At 37.9% G+C, this 16,669-nt stretch overlaps 1 protein-coding gene across 1 annotated transcript; it reads right to left on the reverse strand.

Annotated features, from left to right (window-relative positions):
- Positions 1 to 478: 478 nt before the first annotated feature.
- Positions 479 to 4,759, reverse strand: LOC118766915. Its single transcript, XM_036510776.1, has 3 exons — positions 4,730 to 4,759; positions 1,448 to 2,256; positions 479 to 1,259 (listed from the first exon to the last, which is right to left on the reverse strand). Exons 2-3 carry the CDS (start codon positions 2,024 to 2,026, stop codon positions 1,224 to 1,226), a joined length of 615 nt encoding a protein of 204 aa, XP_036366669.1. The 5' UTR covers positions 2,027 to 2,256; positions 4,730 to 4,759; the 3' UTR covers positions 479 to 1,223.
- Positions 4,760 to 16,669: the final 11,910 nt, after the last annotated feature.

The following is a 16,669-nucleotide window of genomic DNA, read 5'->3' on the forward strand; positions in this document are numbered from 1 at the left end:
GAAGCCTATTATGAACATTACTGTTGTTTCTCAGTTTTGAAACTGATTTATATACATCCTGCAGACATGGCACTGCATCTGGTATATTCTAAAGATCACTAATTGTCACAAGGAATGGGTCTTTCCAATATGACTTCAAAATGGAACCAAAATATTTGGATGCATGAACTCAATGGTTTTGGCAATTTTGTTTGATGCCTAACATTTCTGACAATACACCAATCCAAACATCATCTGGCATGAGCATTTTGTTCTTCAATGATGCCAGATAGAGTTTGTTGATTACATTAATATGTGCTATGTAACCAACACCATGACAATATATAGGATAGTTCTCCCCTTGATACAACATTTTCTCACTGAGTTCACGGAATTTTTTGTTTTTGTGATGGTCTGATTTTCTTCCAGGAAAGCAATTACAAAATGCAAAATGATTATCATAATCAACTTGAGACAAATCATAATGAAGAAATGGCAGAAGTTTGATCTGGTCAACAAAAAGTTCATCATTTAATACCATAACATATTCCACATTGGCACAAAACTCCACACTCTACTTCCATGCCATAAGTGTCTTTAAGTAGACATTACCATAAGAATGTTGGAGGGAGTCTAAGAAATGTCTGTAGGTAAGACTTTATATGAAGGGTGTATAATTTTTTGGGTGGTGGTAATAATAATAATCATAATACCACCTTGGGGTCCTTTCGATTAGTACTGAGGAGAGGGGATGAAGGATGAAGACTGATAAGTTTATTGAGGGGATGGGTAGGGATTCCTTCTATTTTGTTATACAACCTTTTCATTTTTTTTTACAAAATATATATGTATGCATATAAAAGAGGGGAAGGGAAACGGGAATGAGTGGGGTTATTCATTTTTCTTTTCTTTCTTTTTTTTTTTTTATATTTTTGAATATTCATTTCAGTTCACAGTTCTCTCCAACTAGACCAAAAAAAAAAAGTGAAAAATCACTCACACATATTACAGAATGGAGTTGGACAAGTGATGTGTAGTTAGAAGAATGCTTTTTCTCACCCAGAGTTTTACACCAAATCCAGTTCCATCGAACTAATATTCATAGATCTGCTCTTGCTCCCACCCCTGCATTACATTACACCCATCAATGTTAAGGCTTTTTTGTTAATGTCATTGTTGTTGTGGTGTGGTAAATGGTTCAATAGACCCTCTCACCCTAACGTGTTTATGTTAAGTTCTTTTTTTCAAAGATTCTCAAAGTTCAGAGTCCGTACTTCAGCCTCCAAGTTACTCTGTTGGAAACTAACAAAATCTCTGCCCTGCTCCCCACCTCTCCTTTCCACTTCTTCCTCCTCCTCATCCTCCTCCACCTCCTCATCGCCATCATCACTCGACGTCTTGCCTTCGAACGATGTGAGAGAACATGGCGTTGGTGGCATGGCAGAGAGTCGACTTTACCGACGATAGCCTCCAAGTTTCTCTGTTGGAAAGTTACAAAATCTCTACCCTGCTCCCCACCTCTCCTTTCCACTTCTTCTTCCTCCTCCTCCTCCTCCTCCTCATCGGCATCATCACTCGACGTGTTGCCTTCGAACGATGTGAGAGAACATGGCGTTGGTGGCATGGCAGAGAGTCGACTTTGCTGACGATGACGGGCATTGCAACTGCTGCTGTTGTTTCGTGCCTCACCACTTCTACGGCACTGTTTGGCCGACACTACTGCACCTGTATCCAGTGACCCGTCAGATGCTGATGATGTCGAAGAGGAAGGAGAAGGGTAACTACTAGTACTCAAGTTTGTTGCTGACACTTCTGTTTCTGAACTTGTTGCCCGACCTTTGTCAAGGCTTGTGTTTTTCTTCTTGCGGGTTATCCGGTAGTCTTTTGAATCTTTCCCTTCCTTGTGCAGGATCTGAGTTAGTTTTCGACGATGTGCGTTGGTGAACCTGTCCTCAGAGGCAATCACACTTTTTTCTCGGGGTGTTGCTGCTACTGCTGCTGTAGATTTTGCAGAAGGCACTACACGGGAGGCAATGACAGAATTCATTGGATTTTCAACAACAGGTTGAAGCAGTGAGAGCTTGGCAAAGGGCTTGACCTGCCGAGAAAATGGAGTGCTACAGATCTGATCTGGCAGTAGCAAGGTCTCCTCTTTTATAGCAACAGACTTCAGTGGTAAGTTCACATGGTGGTGGTCGTGATGTTGGTGATGATGGCTGTTATATGTGGAATATGTTGTTAATGGATCTACACTGGGCTCTGCTTTGATCTTGGTTACTGAAAAAGAAAAAATATTAATGAGGATCAATACAAAGAAAATAAATGTAAGTAATACTTTATCAAATAAAGAAAGACGAAAAGCTTAACTTCTTTTATTACCAACCTCCTTGAGACTGCTCTTTCTTCTGCAATACTATCCTTTTGTTTTATCAAAATTCACATTAATTTATGTTCTAAAAACTAACTAGATTCTTTATTAATTTCAAAATTAATTGAACTGAATGCAGTGTATATCAATAGAAATATGGTAATGAAAGGATTAAGTCAACACTGGTACGTAACTAAATACTTGCAAGACAAATTTCATCCCAACACAATGTAAAAGGTAAAACCCCTTTTGGTCATGAACGACCATGAGATTGTACCTAGAAAGTTCCCCTCCAAGGCACAAGTCTAGGCAAAGTTGTTTATGGAAGACCAGCATCCATTCACCGGGCCACCGATGTGCTCCAAAGGAAAGACAAAGGCTGATACAGCTTGGCACCAGTAACATCACAACTCATTTTTACCAAATCAACTCAGAAGGCTTTGGTTGGCCAAGAGACCTGCCCAAGTACTGCACAGTGGGACTGAACCTGAAACCACACAGCTGGGAAGCTTGATATCTACAAAGCCCAAGCTGTAGAGCAGCATTATATCGTCTGATTAAATTAATTCTAGTTTATGATTAGTACTCATTTTATTGTCCCCAGAAGAATAAAAATTGAAGTTGATTTCTGTGAGATTTAAACCCAAAACCCTAGGCATTATTTTTCATCAAGCCAAGCGAAATTGTAGTCATGGCCAATGCTGGTGTCATGTAAAAGCAGCCATTACACTCTTGGAGTGGTTGGCATTAGGAAGAGCATCCATTCATAGAAACCATACCAAGTTAAACTGGAACCTGATGCAGCTCTCAAGCTTATCACTTCCAGTCACACCACCAAACCGATGCTAGCATGGAAAACGAACATTAAATGATAATGATGATGACTACAAATTCAGCCATTTCCACAATTATATTAATTATAACATAGGCAGAAGACCACAGATGTAAGGAGAGGAAACTGACAAATAGTTATCATCATCACCATTTTAACATCCATTTTGCATGCTTGTACAGGTCAAACAGAATTTGTTGAGGCAGATTTCTATGAACTTTACATTGCAACCCTCATCTGTTTCCAAGCTAATATTTCCTCAATGGACAAGCATGTTTTCCTAGAAGACTAAAAACAAAAGACACTACTTGTATGAAATGATGCTCAATTCAAACTATCACATGATGTCAAGACAAGGAATCACAAACATACACAACCGTACATGTGCACACACACACGACCAGTTGCCATCTACCAAATCCATTCACAAGGCTTTGTGTGAGCTTGTAGCAGAGGACACTTGGCCAAAAGGAAGGGCTCTGTCAGAGGAGAAAAAAAGCAGCGCATGATACTTTTTGGAATTTCTGTAAGTAGGAAGAGGAGGAAGAGAATTTGCCTTCAGATCAGAAACCTTGCTTACTTGTGACAGAATGGACTCTGCTAAAGGAACTGAAGGGATTAAAGGCAAAACTGACCTTGGTAGGATTTGAACTCTGAATGTAAAGAACCAGAACAATACCATAAAATATGCTATCTGACACTAATAAGTATGCCGTTTTGCCACCTTGATAATAATTGGTTTTGAAGACCAGGAATTTAGAGGGGAGGTGGACTGATTAAATTGACACTTGTACTTGACTGGTACTTTATCGATCCTGGGAGGATAAAATACAAAGTTGACCATGGCAAAAGGATTAAGTAAAGGGCAAGACATATGGACATTAGCCAGTGGCACAAGGAAGTATATCCATATGATTTCGAATGCTAGTGGTATAAAAACTTTATTTTTTTCTCTATTTCACCAAAGAACAAGCTGTAACTCATGCTATAAAACATACTCCGCAAACATTCACATAAAACATACCCAACTCCTGCAACTATTCACCTTAATTTTTTGCCAATGCAAAATATCTTTAATTTTCTTAGCTTTTACAGTTTTCACCAGAATCAAGAGTGACTAAGCCAACCTTGGTTCTGACATAAACCTGTTTTAAAATTCCAAAATTTCATGCAAAATTAAGATCCAAACACTTGCTTTCATAACAATAAAATTGTTCAGTTCTTTAGTATTCAGATTATTCTGCCAAACGTAATATCTATTTATTCATATTGTTTTGAATTAATCATGCACTATCTCATAGCTTCCAGATTTTGATGATGTGATTTTATATTTAAAGAATGACACTAGCAGTATAGCCCAGCGTTGCTCGGGTTTGTTTTCTTTTCGACCTTTTAGAATTGGAATTTTTGAAAAGTAAAAATTTTGCATTATGCAGCTTGTTATTCTCTTCAAGTGAAATTTTTTCTGGTTGAAATACACTCAAAAATGGCGTCACAGCAGTAAAAAAAAAAATCGTAAAAAATAGGGGAATTACATAGAAAAAAAGCACCTTTTTGATGTAAATAATTTTTGGTGTTAACATGGTCCGATTTGAACTTTTTCTTCTATCATACTCTCTCTCAATTTTGGTCAACTTGCACCACAGGGTCTTGGAGGAGATAACGTTAGTTGAAGGCTACCAAACCTGCCACACACACACAACTTCAGCTTTATATATATAGATTCTAGTGTATGCATGAGAAATCAAATCTGACTGTGAACAGAAACAGGTAGAATAATTGGGCCAGATATGGCTAATTTAAATGCTTAAAGGGTTAACAAAATTCTTTACCAATTTCAAAGTTTAAGGTGTATTTCAAAAGAAATATAACAAAAGGACTAACGAGCACAGGTTCTGGAATTATGACATTAATACAGAAGAAAATGAAAACATAACTACACTCCAATCTCACAATATTTGTTTCAAGTTGGAGATTCACTTAGTTACATTAGTTAGAAAAATGTTTGCCTTGCTGTAGTTGGCAATAAGTCGTAAAGTAAGCATTAGCGTGAATCACTACCTTCATTCACTATTTCATATATATATACTCTTTTACATGTTTCAGTCATTTGACTGCGGCCATGCTGGAGCACCGCCTTTAGTCGAGCAAATTGACCCCGGGTCTTATTCTTTGTAAGTGACGGGGACGTAAACACACCAGCATCGGTTGTCAAGCAATGCTAGGGGGACAAACACAGACACACAAAAACACACATATACATATATATATATACATATATACGACAGTCTTCTTTCAGTTTCCATCTCCCAAATCCACTCACAAGGCATTGGTCGGCCTGGGGCTATAGCAAAAGACACTTGCCCAAGATGCCATGCAGTGGGACTGAACCCGGAACCATGTGGTGGTTTAGCAAGCTACTTAACACACAGCCACTCCTGCGCCTATATATATATATATATATATATATATATATAATTGGACTCCCTTGTCATTAGACAACGTATGAGAGTTTGGCAATTTCTTGCTGAAAAACCACACAGATCATTTGTTTGCAGTGATCAAATATTTGTGTTCACATAACCTCACTCCCTCCATCAGATCAACATTACCTGTACAGGTGCACCACGTGTCACATGTCAGATGGCGAAACGATCACAGAGCAATGTGAAATGAAATGCTCTGCTCAAAGAACACAATGCAACGTCCGGTCTTGGAATCAAAACCACCATCTTGCAATCGTGAGTGCAACACTGTAACCACTAAGTCATGCACCATCATGATATATATATATATATGTGTGTATATATATGCACAGGCATGGTTGGGTGGTTGAGTAGCTTGCTTTCCATCCATTTGGGTTTGGGTTCATGTGGTACTTTGAGCAAGTGTCTTTAAACTACCCACTTGGCATGAACAATGTTTGCTTGTCTACATGCCCCCGTAACTTAGCAGTTCAGCAAAAGAGACAACAGAACAAGTACCAGACTCAGAAAAAAAAATTGTAATAAATACTGGGTTGATTGATCTGTTTGAACTCTTGAAGGCAATACGCCAACACAGCTGCTGCAGTCCAATGAGTGATGTTAGCAAATGTGTGTGTGTGTATTGCTGTGAGGGTTTTTGCATGTAAACAGATTGGTGGTTTTTTAACCTTTCGCTTTCATATATATATGCTATGTTGGAAAAACATGTGAGCACAATTCAGCACAGGAATGATTGTTAAAAATATCGTCTCATACCTTCCACAGTGTACTAGCAAATCCCAACCTTCAATTTACTCCCTTAGCAATAATCTGCCCCAGACTGCAAGATCAGGATCAACTGCAACAGTTCTTAGGGAAACAGACTTCACACATCACAGACATGGAGTCTTGTCTTGGGAAGCAGTGATTCAGGATAACATTTTGCAAGCAAGACAAATTCTGACAATCAGAAAGCAGGCATCCAGCCTAAAGAGCAGTAGCAGAATACATACTGATACAGTGTAGAGGAGGCGCTTCAATTTTGCAATAAAAAAAACTAAAAAAACTGAGTCGAATCAAAGAAAACTGTGTGTGTGTGTATATATATATATATATATATATATATATGCCAGCACCCCCTTGACTGGCTTCCATGCCGGTGGCACGTAAAAAGCTCCAACTGATTATGGCCGATGCCAGACTCCCCTGGCACCTGTGCCGGTGGCACGTAAAAAGCATCCACTACACTCATGGAGTGGTTGGCGTTAGGAAAGGCATCCAGCTGTAGAAACACTGCCAGATCAGACTGGAGCCTGGTGCAACCTCATGGCTTTCCAGACCCTGGTCGAACCGTCCAACCCGTGCTAGCACAGAAAACGGACGTTAAACGATGATGATGATGATATATATACATACATACAACATATACAAAATCTGCTGAATCATCATTGTGTTGATGTAAAAATATTCAGTTGTTAAATCAACAAATATGTAAATCAATTGACCTGACCAAAATCTAAGTGGACACTTGGATTGTCAAACCAATACCAATATATAAATTAGTTTGACCTGACCTACATCTATGCTGTGGGTCATTCAGAAGTGTCAAACCAACACCAATGTATTAGCTGACTTGGCCTACCTCTAAGTATAAGTCACATACACTTGTCAAATCAAAGCAAATATGTAAATTAGTTGACCTGTCCTGCATCTATTCTATGGGTCATTCAGCATTAACAATGAGTAAGTGGGGTTTAACAACAAAGCTAACAGCTCAGGCTCCAAGTAAAGAAATAATTTCTAACACAGCTTATTAAGCTGGAGGTGTCAATTTCTTAGATTAGTCATTATTCTAGTCACCTCTTAGAAGAATAAAAGCTAAAGTCAACCCTGAGGGAGTTTGAACTCAAAATGTAAAACGGGGAAGGCACAATTTCTGAAGACCTACCAGGTACCTAACTTCCTTATCATAATAACAGTAATCACAACACCAACCTATTATAGGCACAAGGCCTGAAACTTGGTGGGAGGGAATGGTCAATTACGCTGATCCTGGCACTTATTTCTATCAACTCAAAGACTGAAAGGCCAGGTCAACCTTGGCAGAATTTCAACGCAGAACACAATGATGGACGAAATGCTGCTGAGTTTTTTGTACTAATGATTGTACTAATGATTCTGCCGCTCACAGCCACAATTCCTTAAATAACCCTCTCTACTACAGGCACAAGGTGTGAAATACGGAGGTAAGGGGAATAGTCAATCATATAAACTGGTATTTCATTGATGGTAAAAGGATGAAAGCAAAGTCAACCTTGACGAGACTTGAACTCAGAATGTAAAAATGGACGAAATATTGCTAAGCATTTTGTCGCCTTAATAATAAAAATAATAAAAATTCTTTCTAGTGGAAGCACAAAGCCTCAAATTTGGAGGAAGGCATTAAGTTGATTACATCGACCCCAGGGCGTAACAGGTACTTATTTAATCGATCCTGAAAGGATGAAAGAAAGATGACTTTGGCGGAATTTGAACTCAGAAATGTAATGGCAAATGAAATACAGCTAAGCATTTCGTCCAGCACAGTAATAATTCTGCCAGCTCACCACTTTAATCTTTTCTACTATAGGCACAAGGCCTGAAATTTGGCAGGAAGGGGTTAGTCAATCAGTGCTTGACTGGCACCTATCTCATCGACCCTGAAAGGATGAAAGGCAAAGTCAAGCTTGGTGGAATTCGAACTCAGAACACAATGGCAGACGAAATATGGCTACGCATTTCACCCGGCGTGCTAACGATTCTGCCAGCTTGTCATCTTAACGATGATTTCTAAAATGTGTGCAATTCCATAATTTTCTGGCAGTGATGCGGGTGGAATGGTATGCTTGATTAAATCAACCTTGTGTACTCATTTGGTAGGGACATATTTCCTCGACCTTTTGCTGACTTTGGCGAGAATTGAACCCAAAACTACAAATCATTTTTGTTTACCACTTTGCCAATACAGTCAACTATTGGCCCAATATGAATTATGTGATTAATATGAGTAAAATAATTATTTCTTTTATCTTCCACACGGGTGGCGGCAAATAACTACGTAATTATATAATGCACTTCAATTAGTATTTCACGTCCAAAATTAAAGGAAAAAAAACACGTCAGTTTGTCTACTGGGTTATATAATTAACATTATTATTCTATACGTGGGGGTGGGTTGTCAGAACCGCTGGAGTGCCAGACAATATATTCAACTATTTAGTTACACCCAGAGTTCAAATATCCACACACACACACACACACACACACATAAACAGTGATTCCGACCAGGGTCTGTGTGCATGAGCGTGTGTGTGATGGGGGTATGACTGCCGACGGGTGGATTGATGGAATGTAAGGACTCTGCATTACCTCTTAAAAAAAAATTACTGGCATATATAAAATAATTTAAATCGACTAAAAATCTTCGATAACAGAGCTCCAGTATGGCCATAGAGCAACCAGTAAAACAGAAGCAGGCGTGGCTGTGTGGTAAGAAGCCTACTTCCAAACCACATGGTTCTGGGTTCGGTCCAACTGCCTGACACACCTTAAGGAAATGTCTTCTGTTAAAGCCCCGGGCCGACCAAAGCCTTGTGTGCGAATTTGGTAGCTTGTGTAAATACATATACTCGTTAGTGTGTTTATTTATATACCAGTCACTCAGAAGCTCGGCAAGAAGGAACTTATAGGAAGAATACTAGGTTTAGAAAAATAAGTGCTGGGGTCGATTTGTTCGACTAACCCTTCCAAGGAAGTGCCCCAGCATTTCCGCAGTCTAAATGATTTAAACAAGATATCTACATTTAAAAATGCTTCGTATGTGTGCGTGTGTGCATATTATTATTACTAGTGTGCGCGCGTGAGTAATAAGTTTCTATGATATAATTTATGTGTATAACATTTACAGCGAGAGAGAGAGAGAGAGAGAGAGAGAGAGAGAGATTACTTTGGTTACCAAATCGTGTTACGTTACACTCACGTCATTTGTACGTTTGCATGTCACACGCATAAATACACATAATGCGACTCACAAAAAGCTTTCAGCCCTGGAGCCAAGTCTATAACTCCAACCCCATATGTGTGTGTATATATATAATAGTCAATATAATCCCATTGTAAGTTTAACTATATATTTCTTTATTGCCCACAAGGGGCTAAACATAGAGGGGACAAACAAGGACAGACAAAGGGATTAAGTCGATTACAACGACCCCCAGTGCGAAACTGGTACTTTATTTATCGACCCAGAAAGGATGAAAGGTAAAGTCGACCTCGGCGGAATTTGCCGAGGTCGACTTTACCTTTCATCCTTTCGGGGTCGATAAATTAAGTACCAGTTACGCACTGGGGTCGATGTAATCGACTTAATGCCTATGTCTGTCGTTGTTTGTCCCCTCTATGTTTAGCCCCTTGTGGGTAATAAAGAAATAGGTATTTCGTCTGCCGCTACGTTCCGAGTTCAAATTCCGCCGAGGTCGACTTTGCCTTTCATCCTTTCGGGGTCGATAAATAAAGTACCAGTTTCGCACTGGAGATCGTTGTAATCGACTTAATCCGTTTGTCTGTCCTTGTTTGTCCCCTCTATGTTTAGCCCCTTGTGGGCAATAAAGAAATATATAGTTAAACTTCGCTAAGCATTTCGCCCGGCGTGCTAACGTTTCTGCCAGCTCGCCGCCTTAAACCGTGACTATAAGACAAAGTTCTAACCTACAGCAGGTCGGTTAAAACAACGTGTATAAATATAAAATGTAATAATATATTCAATCACACACACACACAAAACTAAGTAGGTCTTATCACGACGCGGAATACAATTAAGAATTTAAAAGATTTGGACAGAAACTTATAGAAAGACTTCGTATGTGATATGGAGATAGCTGGACTTTGTGATGGCGAAGATAATCTATTTGTTACTATTCTCTCTTCCTCACTCAGCCGGACGTCATTCATACACAAATTCCGTGTGTGTGTGTGTACAACAAAGTCTATATTGAACTTTGTGACGATCGTTGGATATGGTGTACTCAAAACATGAGTTAGACCTGTAGTAGATATTATAGCCTCTCTCTCTTCACCAACTGGAACACTGTTCAATGAAGCCACCGCATACATACATATGGATACACACCACAAGAAATACATGCGGACATGCCTCAACTTAGGTAGTTCCGAGGTACCTATTTTTCAATGACTTGTTGTTCCTTTGAAGAAAAGAACGGAAAAAATAAACCTCAACTGCAGTCGATTCATCCGTTCTCGGCAAACATTAAAAAGCATATAAATTTGAAAAACAAAACAAAAAAAAACACTTAAAAACCAATGCTTCAGAGAAAAAGTCACTAAAATACATGTGAAAACTTGTACAAATCATTTATTAAAACATACAGGCTAAGAATTTTGAAATGCTTTTCGTTTAGGGATCTTTAGCCGCATGTTCTGGAACCAACTGTCGATGAAAAGTGAGGCGTGCTCCTGTGTATGTGTAAGGATATATGTGTGCTTGCGTTCCGGTGTTGTTTCCTTTACACATGGAAAGCGAAGCAGATGTGATAGTATAGTAATACACATCGCTTTGTCTCTTTTTAAGTTTCAGTCACGAGATTCTGATCACGATGAGGTACAACAATTAAAAATTTCACGGATCATAGCAATCCGTGTACTTATCGTTCCCTATTTGACGAACAGCAAAGTTACGAGACAATGTTAGCAGGTTAGAGAAGTTAGTGTGGGTGTAACCTGATGTCATAAGAATCTCTAAATTTCCGAAAGAACGTGAAGTCATTTTTTGGAACAATGGATCTCGAAGCACTTAAAGCTATAATCGCATGCAAATATTGGGTTGAAAAACCCCCTTCGATAGAAAAGGTTGAAGGCTGCTGCGCACTGAAATCCACAGTTCCAATATATACATATCCCTACACATTTTTTTTCCCTCCTCAATCTTTTCTGTCTTTGACTTTTACCATTCTTCTCGAGAGTCAAACTAAAACACCTACTTGTTCCCGTCACCTGTCTTCGCTTTTTGTTTTCTGTAAATAGGAACTATATACAGGGTGATTCAAAAGTCACCATACATAAGAACAATTTTTTTTTTATAAGAAACAGTTTTTTAAAAATTTAACTGTTTCTTATAAAAAAAATAAATTTTTCCTATGTATGATGATTTTTCAATCACCCTGTATAAATTTTTTCTCTCCTTGTTTCTTTCTGTGGAAGAGCGTAGGCTCGAAACGTAAAAGACTTTTTCAATTCCTGAGCGTTATACTAATACATCTGTTTGTTTTCTACACCACCTGTCTTCGCCTTTTGCTTTTTTTCGTGAATTCTCCCTATATATATATATATATAGGGGGAGAGAGAGAGAGAGAGAGAGAGAGAAAGACACACAGAGACAGAGAGAGACGGAGGGAGGGGAAGGTACAGTGTCCGAATAGCGACATAAAGAAGGACCTCCAGTGCGAACCAGAAAATAGATGTTTATACATGCGTCCATAATATATAGTTTCAACATACATGGAACAAAAAAAAATTAACCATCTTATACAACATGAAATACATATGTAAGTATATATACATATATATATATATATATATATATATATATATATATATATATATACGCACGTGTTGTGTGTGTATATATATATATATATACTTTATTTAAAGCAGCAGAAAATTCAACAAAACCTGTTACTCTGAGTTTCCCGTTGCCGTTCATCGGACAGTTTTTGCTAGCAAAAACTGTCTGATGAACGGCAACGGGAAACTTAGAAAAATATAGCTAGATAATTTTGTTTTTTCTTCTTACCCTTATCTGGCGTTTATGTCCTTGTATCTGGGGGCCGACCGTAAACGGGTACGTAATGTCAACTTCCTGCTTATATGTTTGGTGGACGGTGAGAAATTTCAATGTCAGCTGTCTCCTATGACTATAACCATGTCCACTCATAATAGCTAAACGAAATTTAACAGAACATTGCTTATTGTTCACATCGCTTGTCTGGTACGAAATCCCAATAAAACACTTTCCCATCTAAAAGGTGAATTTTTGCCTTGTATACGAGGGGTTGCTGAAAAGTTCCTGGCTTTGAGTAAAAGGAAATACAGAAGGATCAGTTGGTTATGATTTTATACAATGTATATTGTATTGTTAACAGTCCTTCAGCTTTTCTAGGCCCTGTACGAGATCTCGGAAGGTTGAGCCTCCAGCCAGGCCTTTCGCGACACCCTAGAGGCGGGAATTTTTCAGCATCCCCTCGTGTGTGTGTGTGTGTGTGTGTAACAAAACAGGAGGTATATTTCCACGCAGGAAAAAATTTAGGAAAATTTGTTGTTGAAAATGCACCTAAATTTGAAAAACTTGTAATTGTTTTTAAATAAATATATATACACACATACCAAACTAGTTTCAACGCTATTTTTTGTTTGTCAATGGTAAAAAATTTAAATTATGAATTAGGAAAACATGTTTAAAAGTTTCAATAATATCAAATATAATTAAAATATTCATAACATTCAATAATATAAAAATTGTGGATCATCTTGTTTAACTGCACAAAATTCAATAAAGTTAGAAGTGATATATATATATATATATATATATATATATATATATGACCGCGTGTGTATCGTTGGCGATTTTTTTCCCGTCTTCCCTTCCTTGGATCTTTCCTTTTCCTATGTTTCTCACGAAGAGCTCCGCTCGACACGTTAAATCCCCCTTCTTTCTTTCCTTTCTTGAGCGTCCAATAACACTATACTTGTTCCACGTCCTCGCATTGTTGTGTTTTCTCTTTGTCGTTTCATGTTAGGATTAACTATATATATATATTACGGAGATGTACTTGCATAGCGAGTGACTTGATCTGAAATCGTATGCTGGAACGAAAACAATTGCAGCGTGGAAGGTGTTTATAAGCCATTTAAGAAACACACAAAAACCGTTAGATTCACTTCAACATTTAATTTAATTTGTCAAAATATTTTCGTCGCTTTGAGACTGCGACTTGTTCACTGACAAAACTTCGTGCTGCATCTGTGCATATATATATATATATATATATATATATATATATATATATATACACACACACACAAAACAAACCCTTATCTGCCGTTTTCTTTCGTTTTCAGGATGATAGGCTGCAATCAGGTGGCGGGGTAGCAGAATCGTTAATGAAGATGAACAAAAAGATTAGCAATATTTCTTCCGGTTCTTTACCTTCTGTGTTCAAATGCCGCTTTCATAGTTTTGGGGCCGATAAATTAGTTCTAGCTGAGCACTGGAGTCGATGTCATCGACTTCACCCCACCTAAAAATTGCAGGCTTTGAGCCAAAATTAGAAAAACAAAATTAAAAATTAGGAAGCTGTAATTTGAAAGACACTAACTGCCATTTCTAGCATACGGAACATTCACATGCATTTTGCCATTAACCCCGTCAAGGATTTAGAAATTTATAAATATCGGTTATATGCTATATTCAGTTCAAATGACAAACTTCTGGATCTGTTCCAACTTTAGAATTAGTCGAGCACTAATGGAATCGTACTGATAGCTATTTAATTTCACTTTACATTCCGAGTTTAAATACTGACGGCGCTGACATTGACTTTATTATTCCTGTATTAGTAAAATGAATACCAGTCATATACTAGGATTGATATACGCATATACAGGGTCAGGCAAAATGATCTGACACATCTGTAGGTTAAATAAAAGGCAAATGAAGTAAAGAAACAAAAAAGTTTTTTTATTTTTGAAAAGTACATATAATGCCATTTTGTTTCATTATGTTTAAAAAATTAAATCAGTCAAATGGGATCCATTATTGTCCACACACTGTCGAAGGCATTCACGAAAGTTGTCAATAACTCGGCGGGTAATTTCATGTGGAATGGCAGTAATTTCTTGACGAATTGCATGTTTAAGTTGTTCAATAGATCGAGGGCGATTAATGTATACCTTTGACTTGAGGTATCCCCAGAGAAAAAAATCGCACGGATTTAAATCAGTTGAACGGGCGGGCCAACCGATGTCACCACACAATGAGATCAAATGACCAGGGAACATATTCCTCAAAATCCCCATCGCACGTCGAGAAGTGTGGGCTGTTGCCCCATCCTGTTGAAACCAAACATTGTCCATATCGTGGAGCATATTCAATTTTGGCCTGAGAAAAGTCTCTGATTTAAATCCGTTCGATTTTTTTCTCTGTGTCTTCTGCTATAGCCCCGGGCCGACCTATGCCTTGTGAGTGGATTTGGTAGACGGAAACTGAAAGAAGCCCGTCGTATATATGTATATATATATGTGTGTGTGCGTGTATGCTTGTGTGTCTGTGTTAGTCCCCCTAGCATTGGTGTGTTTACGTCCCCGTTACTTAGCAGTTCGGCAAAAGAGACCGATAGAAAAAGTACTGGGCTTACAAAAGAATAGGTCCCGGGGTCGAGTTGCTCGATTAAAGGCGCGGTCGAATGACTGAAACGAGTAAAAGAGTATGTGTGTGTATATATATATATATATATATATATGCATATGTGCATGTGTATGTGTGCGGTAAAAATAAAATAATAATAAGAAGAAGAAGAAGAAGAAGAAGAAGAAGAAGAAGAAGAAGAAGAAGAAGAAGAAGAAGAGAAGAAGAAGAAGAAGAAGAAGAAGAAGAATAGAAGAAGAAGAAGAAGAAGAAGAAGAAGAAGAAGAAGAAGAAGAAGAAGAAGAAGAAGAAGAAGAAGAAGAAGAAGAAAAAGAAGAAGAAGAAGAAGAAGAAGAAAAGAAGATAAGAAGAAGAAGAAGAAGAAGAAGAAGAAAAGAAGAAGAAGAAGAAGAAGAAGAAGAAGAAGAAGAAGAAGCTCAGGACTCAAAGCAGAGACAGAGGGATTTTTAATTGCAGCACAACACCAAAGCCTCCCCACCAGAAATTACCAAAAGCATGTAATGAAAAGAAATATTACAAGTAACTGCAGAATATGTGGAGATGGACAAGAAACAATAAATCATATTATCTCTAGCTGCCCAGTCCTGGCTAAGAAGGAATATATTCACAGACATGACAAAGTTGGAACCTACATACATTGGAAGCTATGTCAACATTATAGAATAACAACAGAAAAAAGATGGTATAGGCACACACCAGAAAAGGTCACAGAAAACGAGAAAGCAACCATACTCTGGGATATGCCGATACACACAGATAGAGAAATTAAGTCCAACAGACCAGATATAGTTGTCAGAGACCATGAAGAAAAAAAATGCTTTCTAATTGATGTATCAATACCGGCTGATGACAACGTGTCTCTAATAGAAATGGAGAAACTCTCAAAATATAAAGACCTGGAAATAGAGGTAACTAGAATGTGGAATCTGAAAACAGAAACAATTCCTATCATAGTAGGTGCATTAGGCATGATAAAAAAATATTCAGACAAATGCATAACAAAAACATAAAACTACTGAATAATAATAATAATAATAATAATAATAATAATAATAAATAAAAATAATAATAATAATAATAATAATAATAATAATAATGATAATAATAATAATAATAATAGCTCAAAGGATCCGCCGGTACGAGAAACGCCAACGCTTATTTGAACAGAACAAAAAGTTCAACTCCGACCCCAAAAAGTTCTACCAAGAACTGGGCAAAAATAAAATAGAAGTCACTGCAGCACCAACGGCAGAAGAATTGGAAGAATTCTGGAAAGAAATATGGTCGGCGAACGAACAGCCAAAAAAAAGGAGTATGAAAATAACAAACTCGGCATCTGAACAACTTTGGACCCCCATAACAACTGAAGAGGTCACCCAGGCACTGCAAAAACTAAGCAACTGGAAGGCACCTGGGCATGACAAGATTCCCATCTTCTGGTTGAAATATCTAACAGGAATGCACAAAAAGCTGGCTGAAAACTTTAACAGCATACTAGCAGAGCCAGAGACAATGCCTGAATGGCTCACGAAGGGGAAAACCATCTT

The sequence above is a fragment of the Octopus sinensis genome, linkage group LG18, assembly GCF_006345805.1.
Source record: "Octopus sinensis linkage group LG18, ASM634580v1, whole genome shotgun sequence".
Lineage (NCBI taxonomy): Eukaryota > Metazoa > Mollusca > Cephalopoda > Octopoda > Octopodidae > Octopus > Octopus sinensis.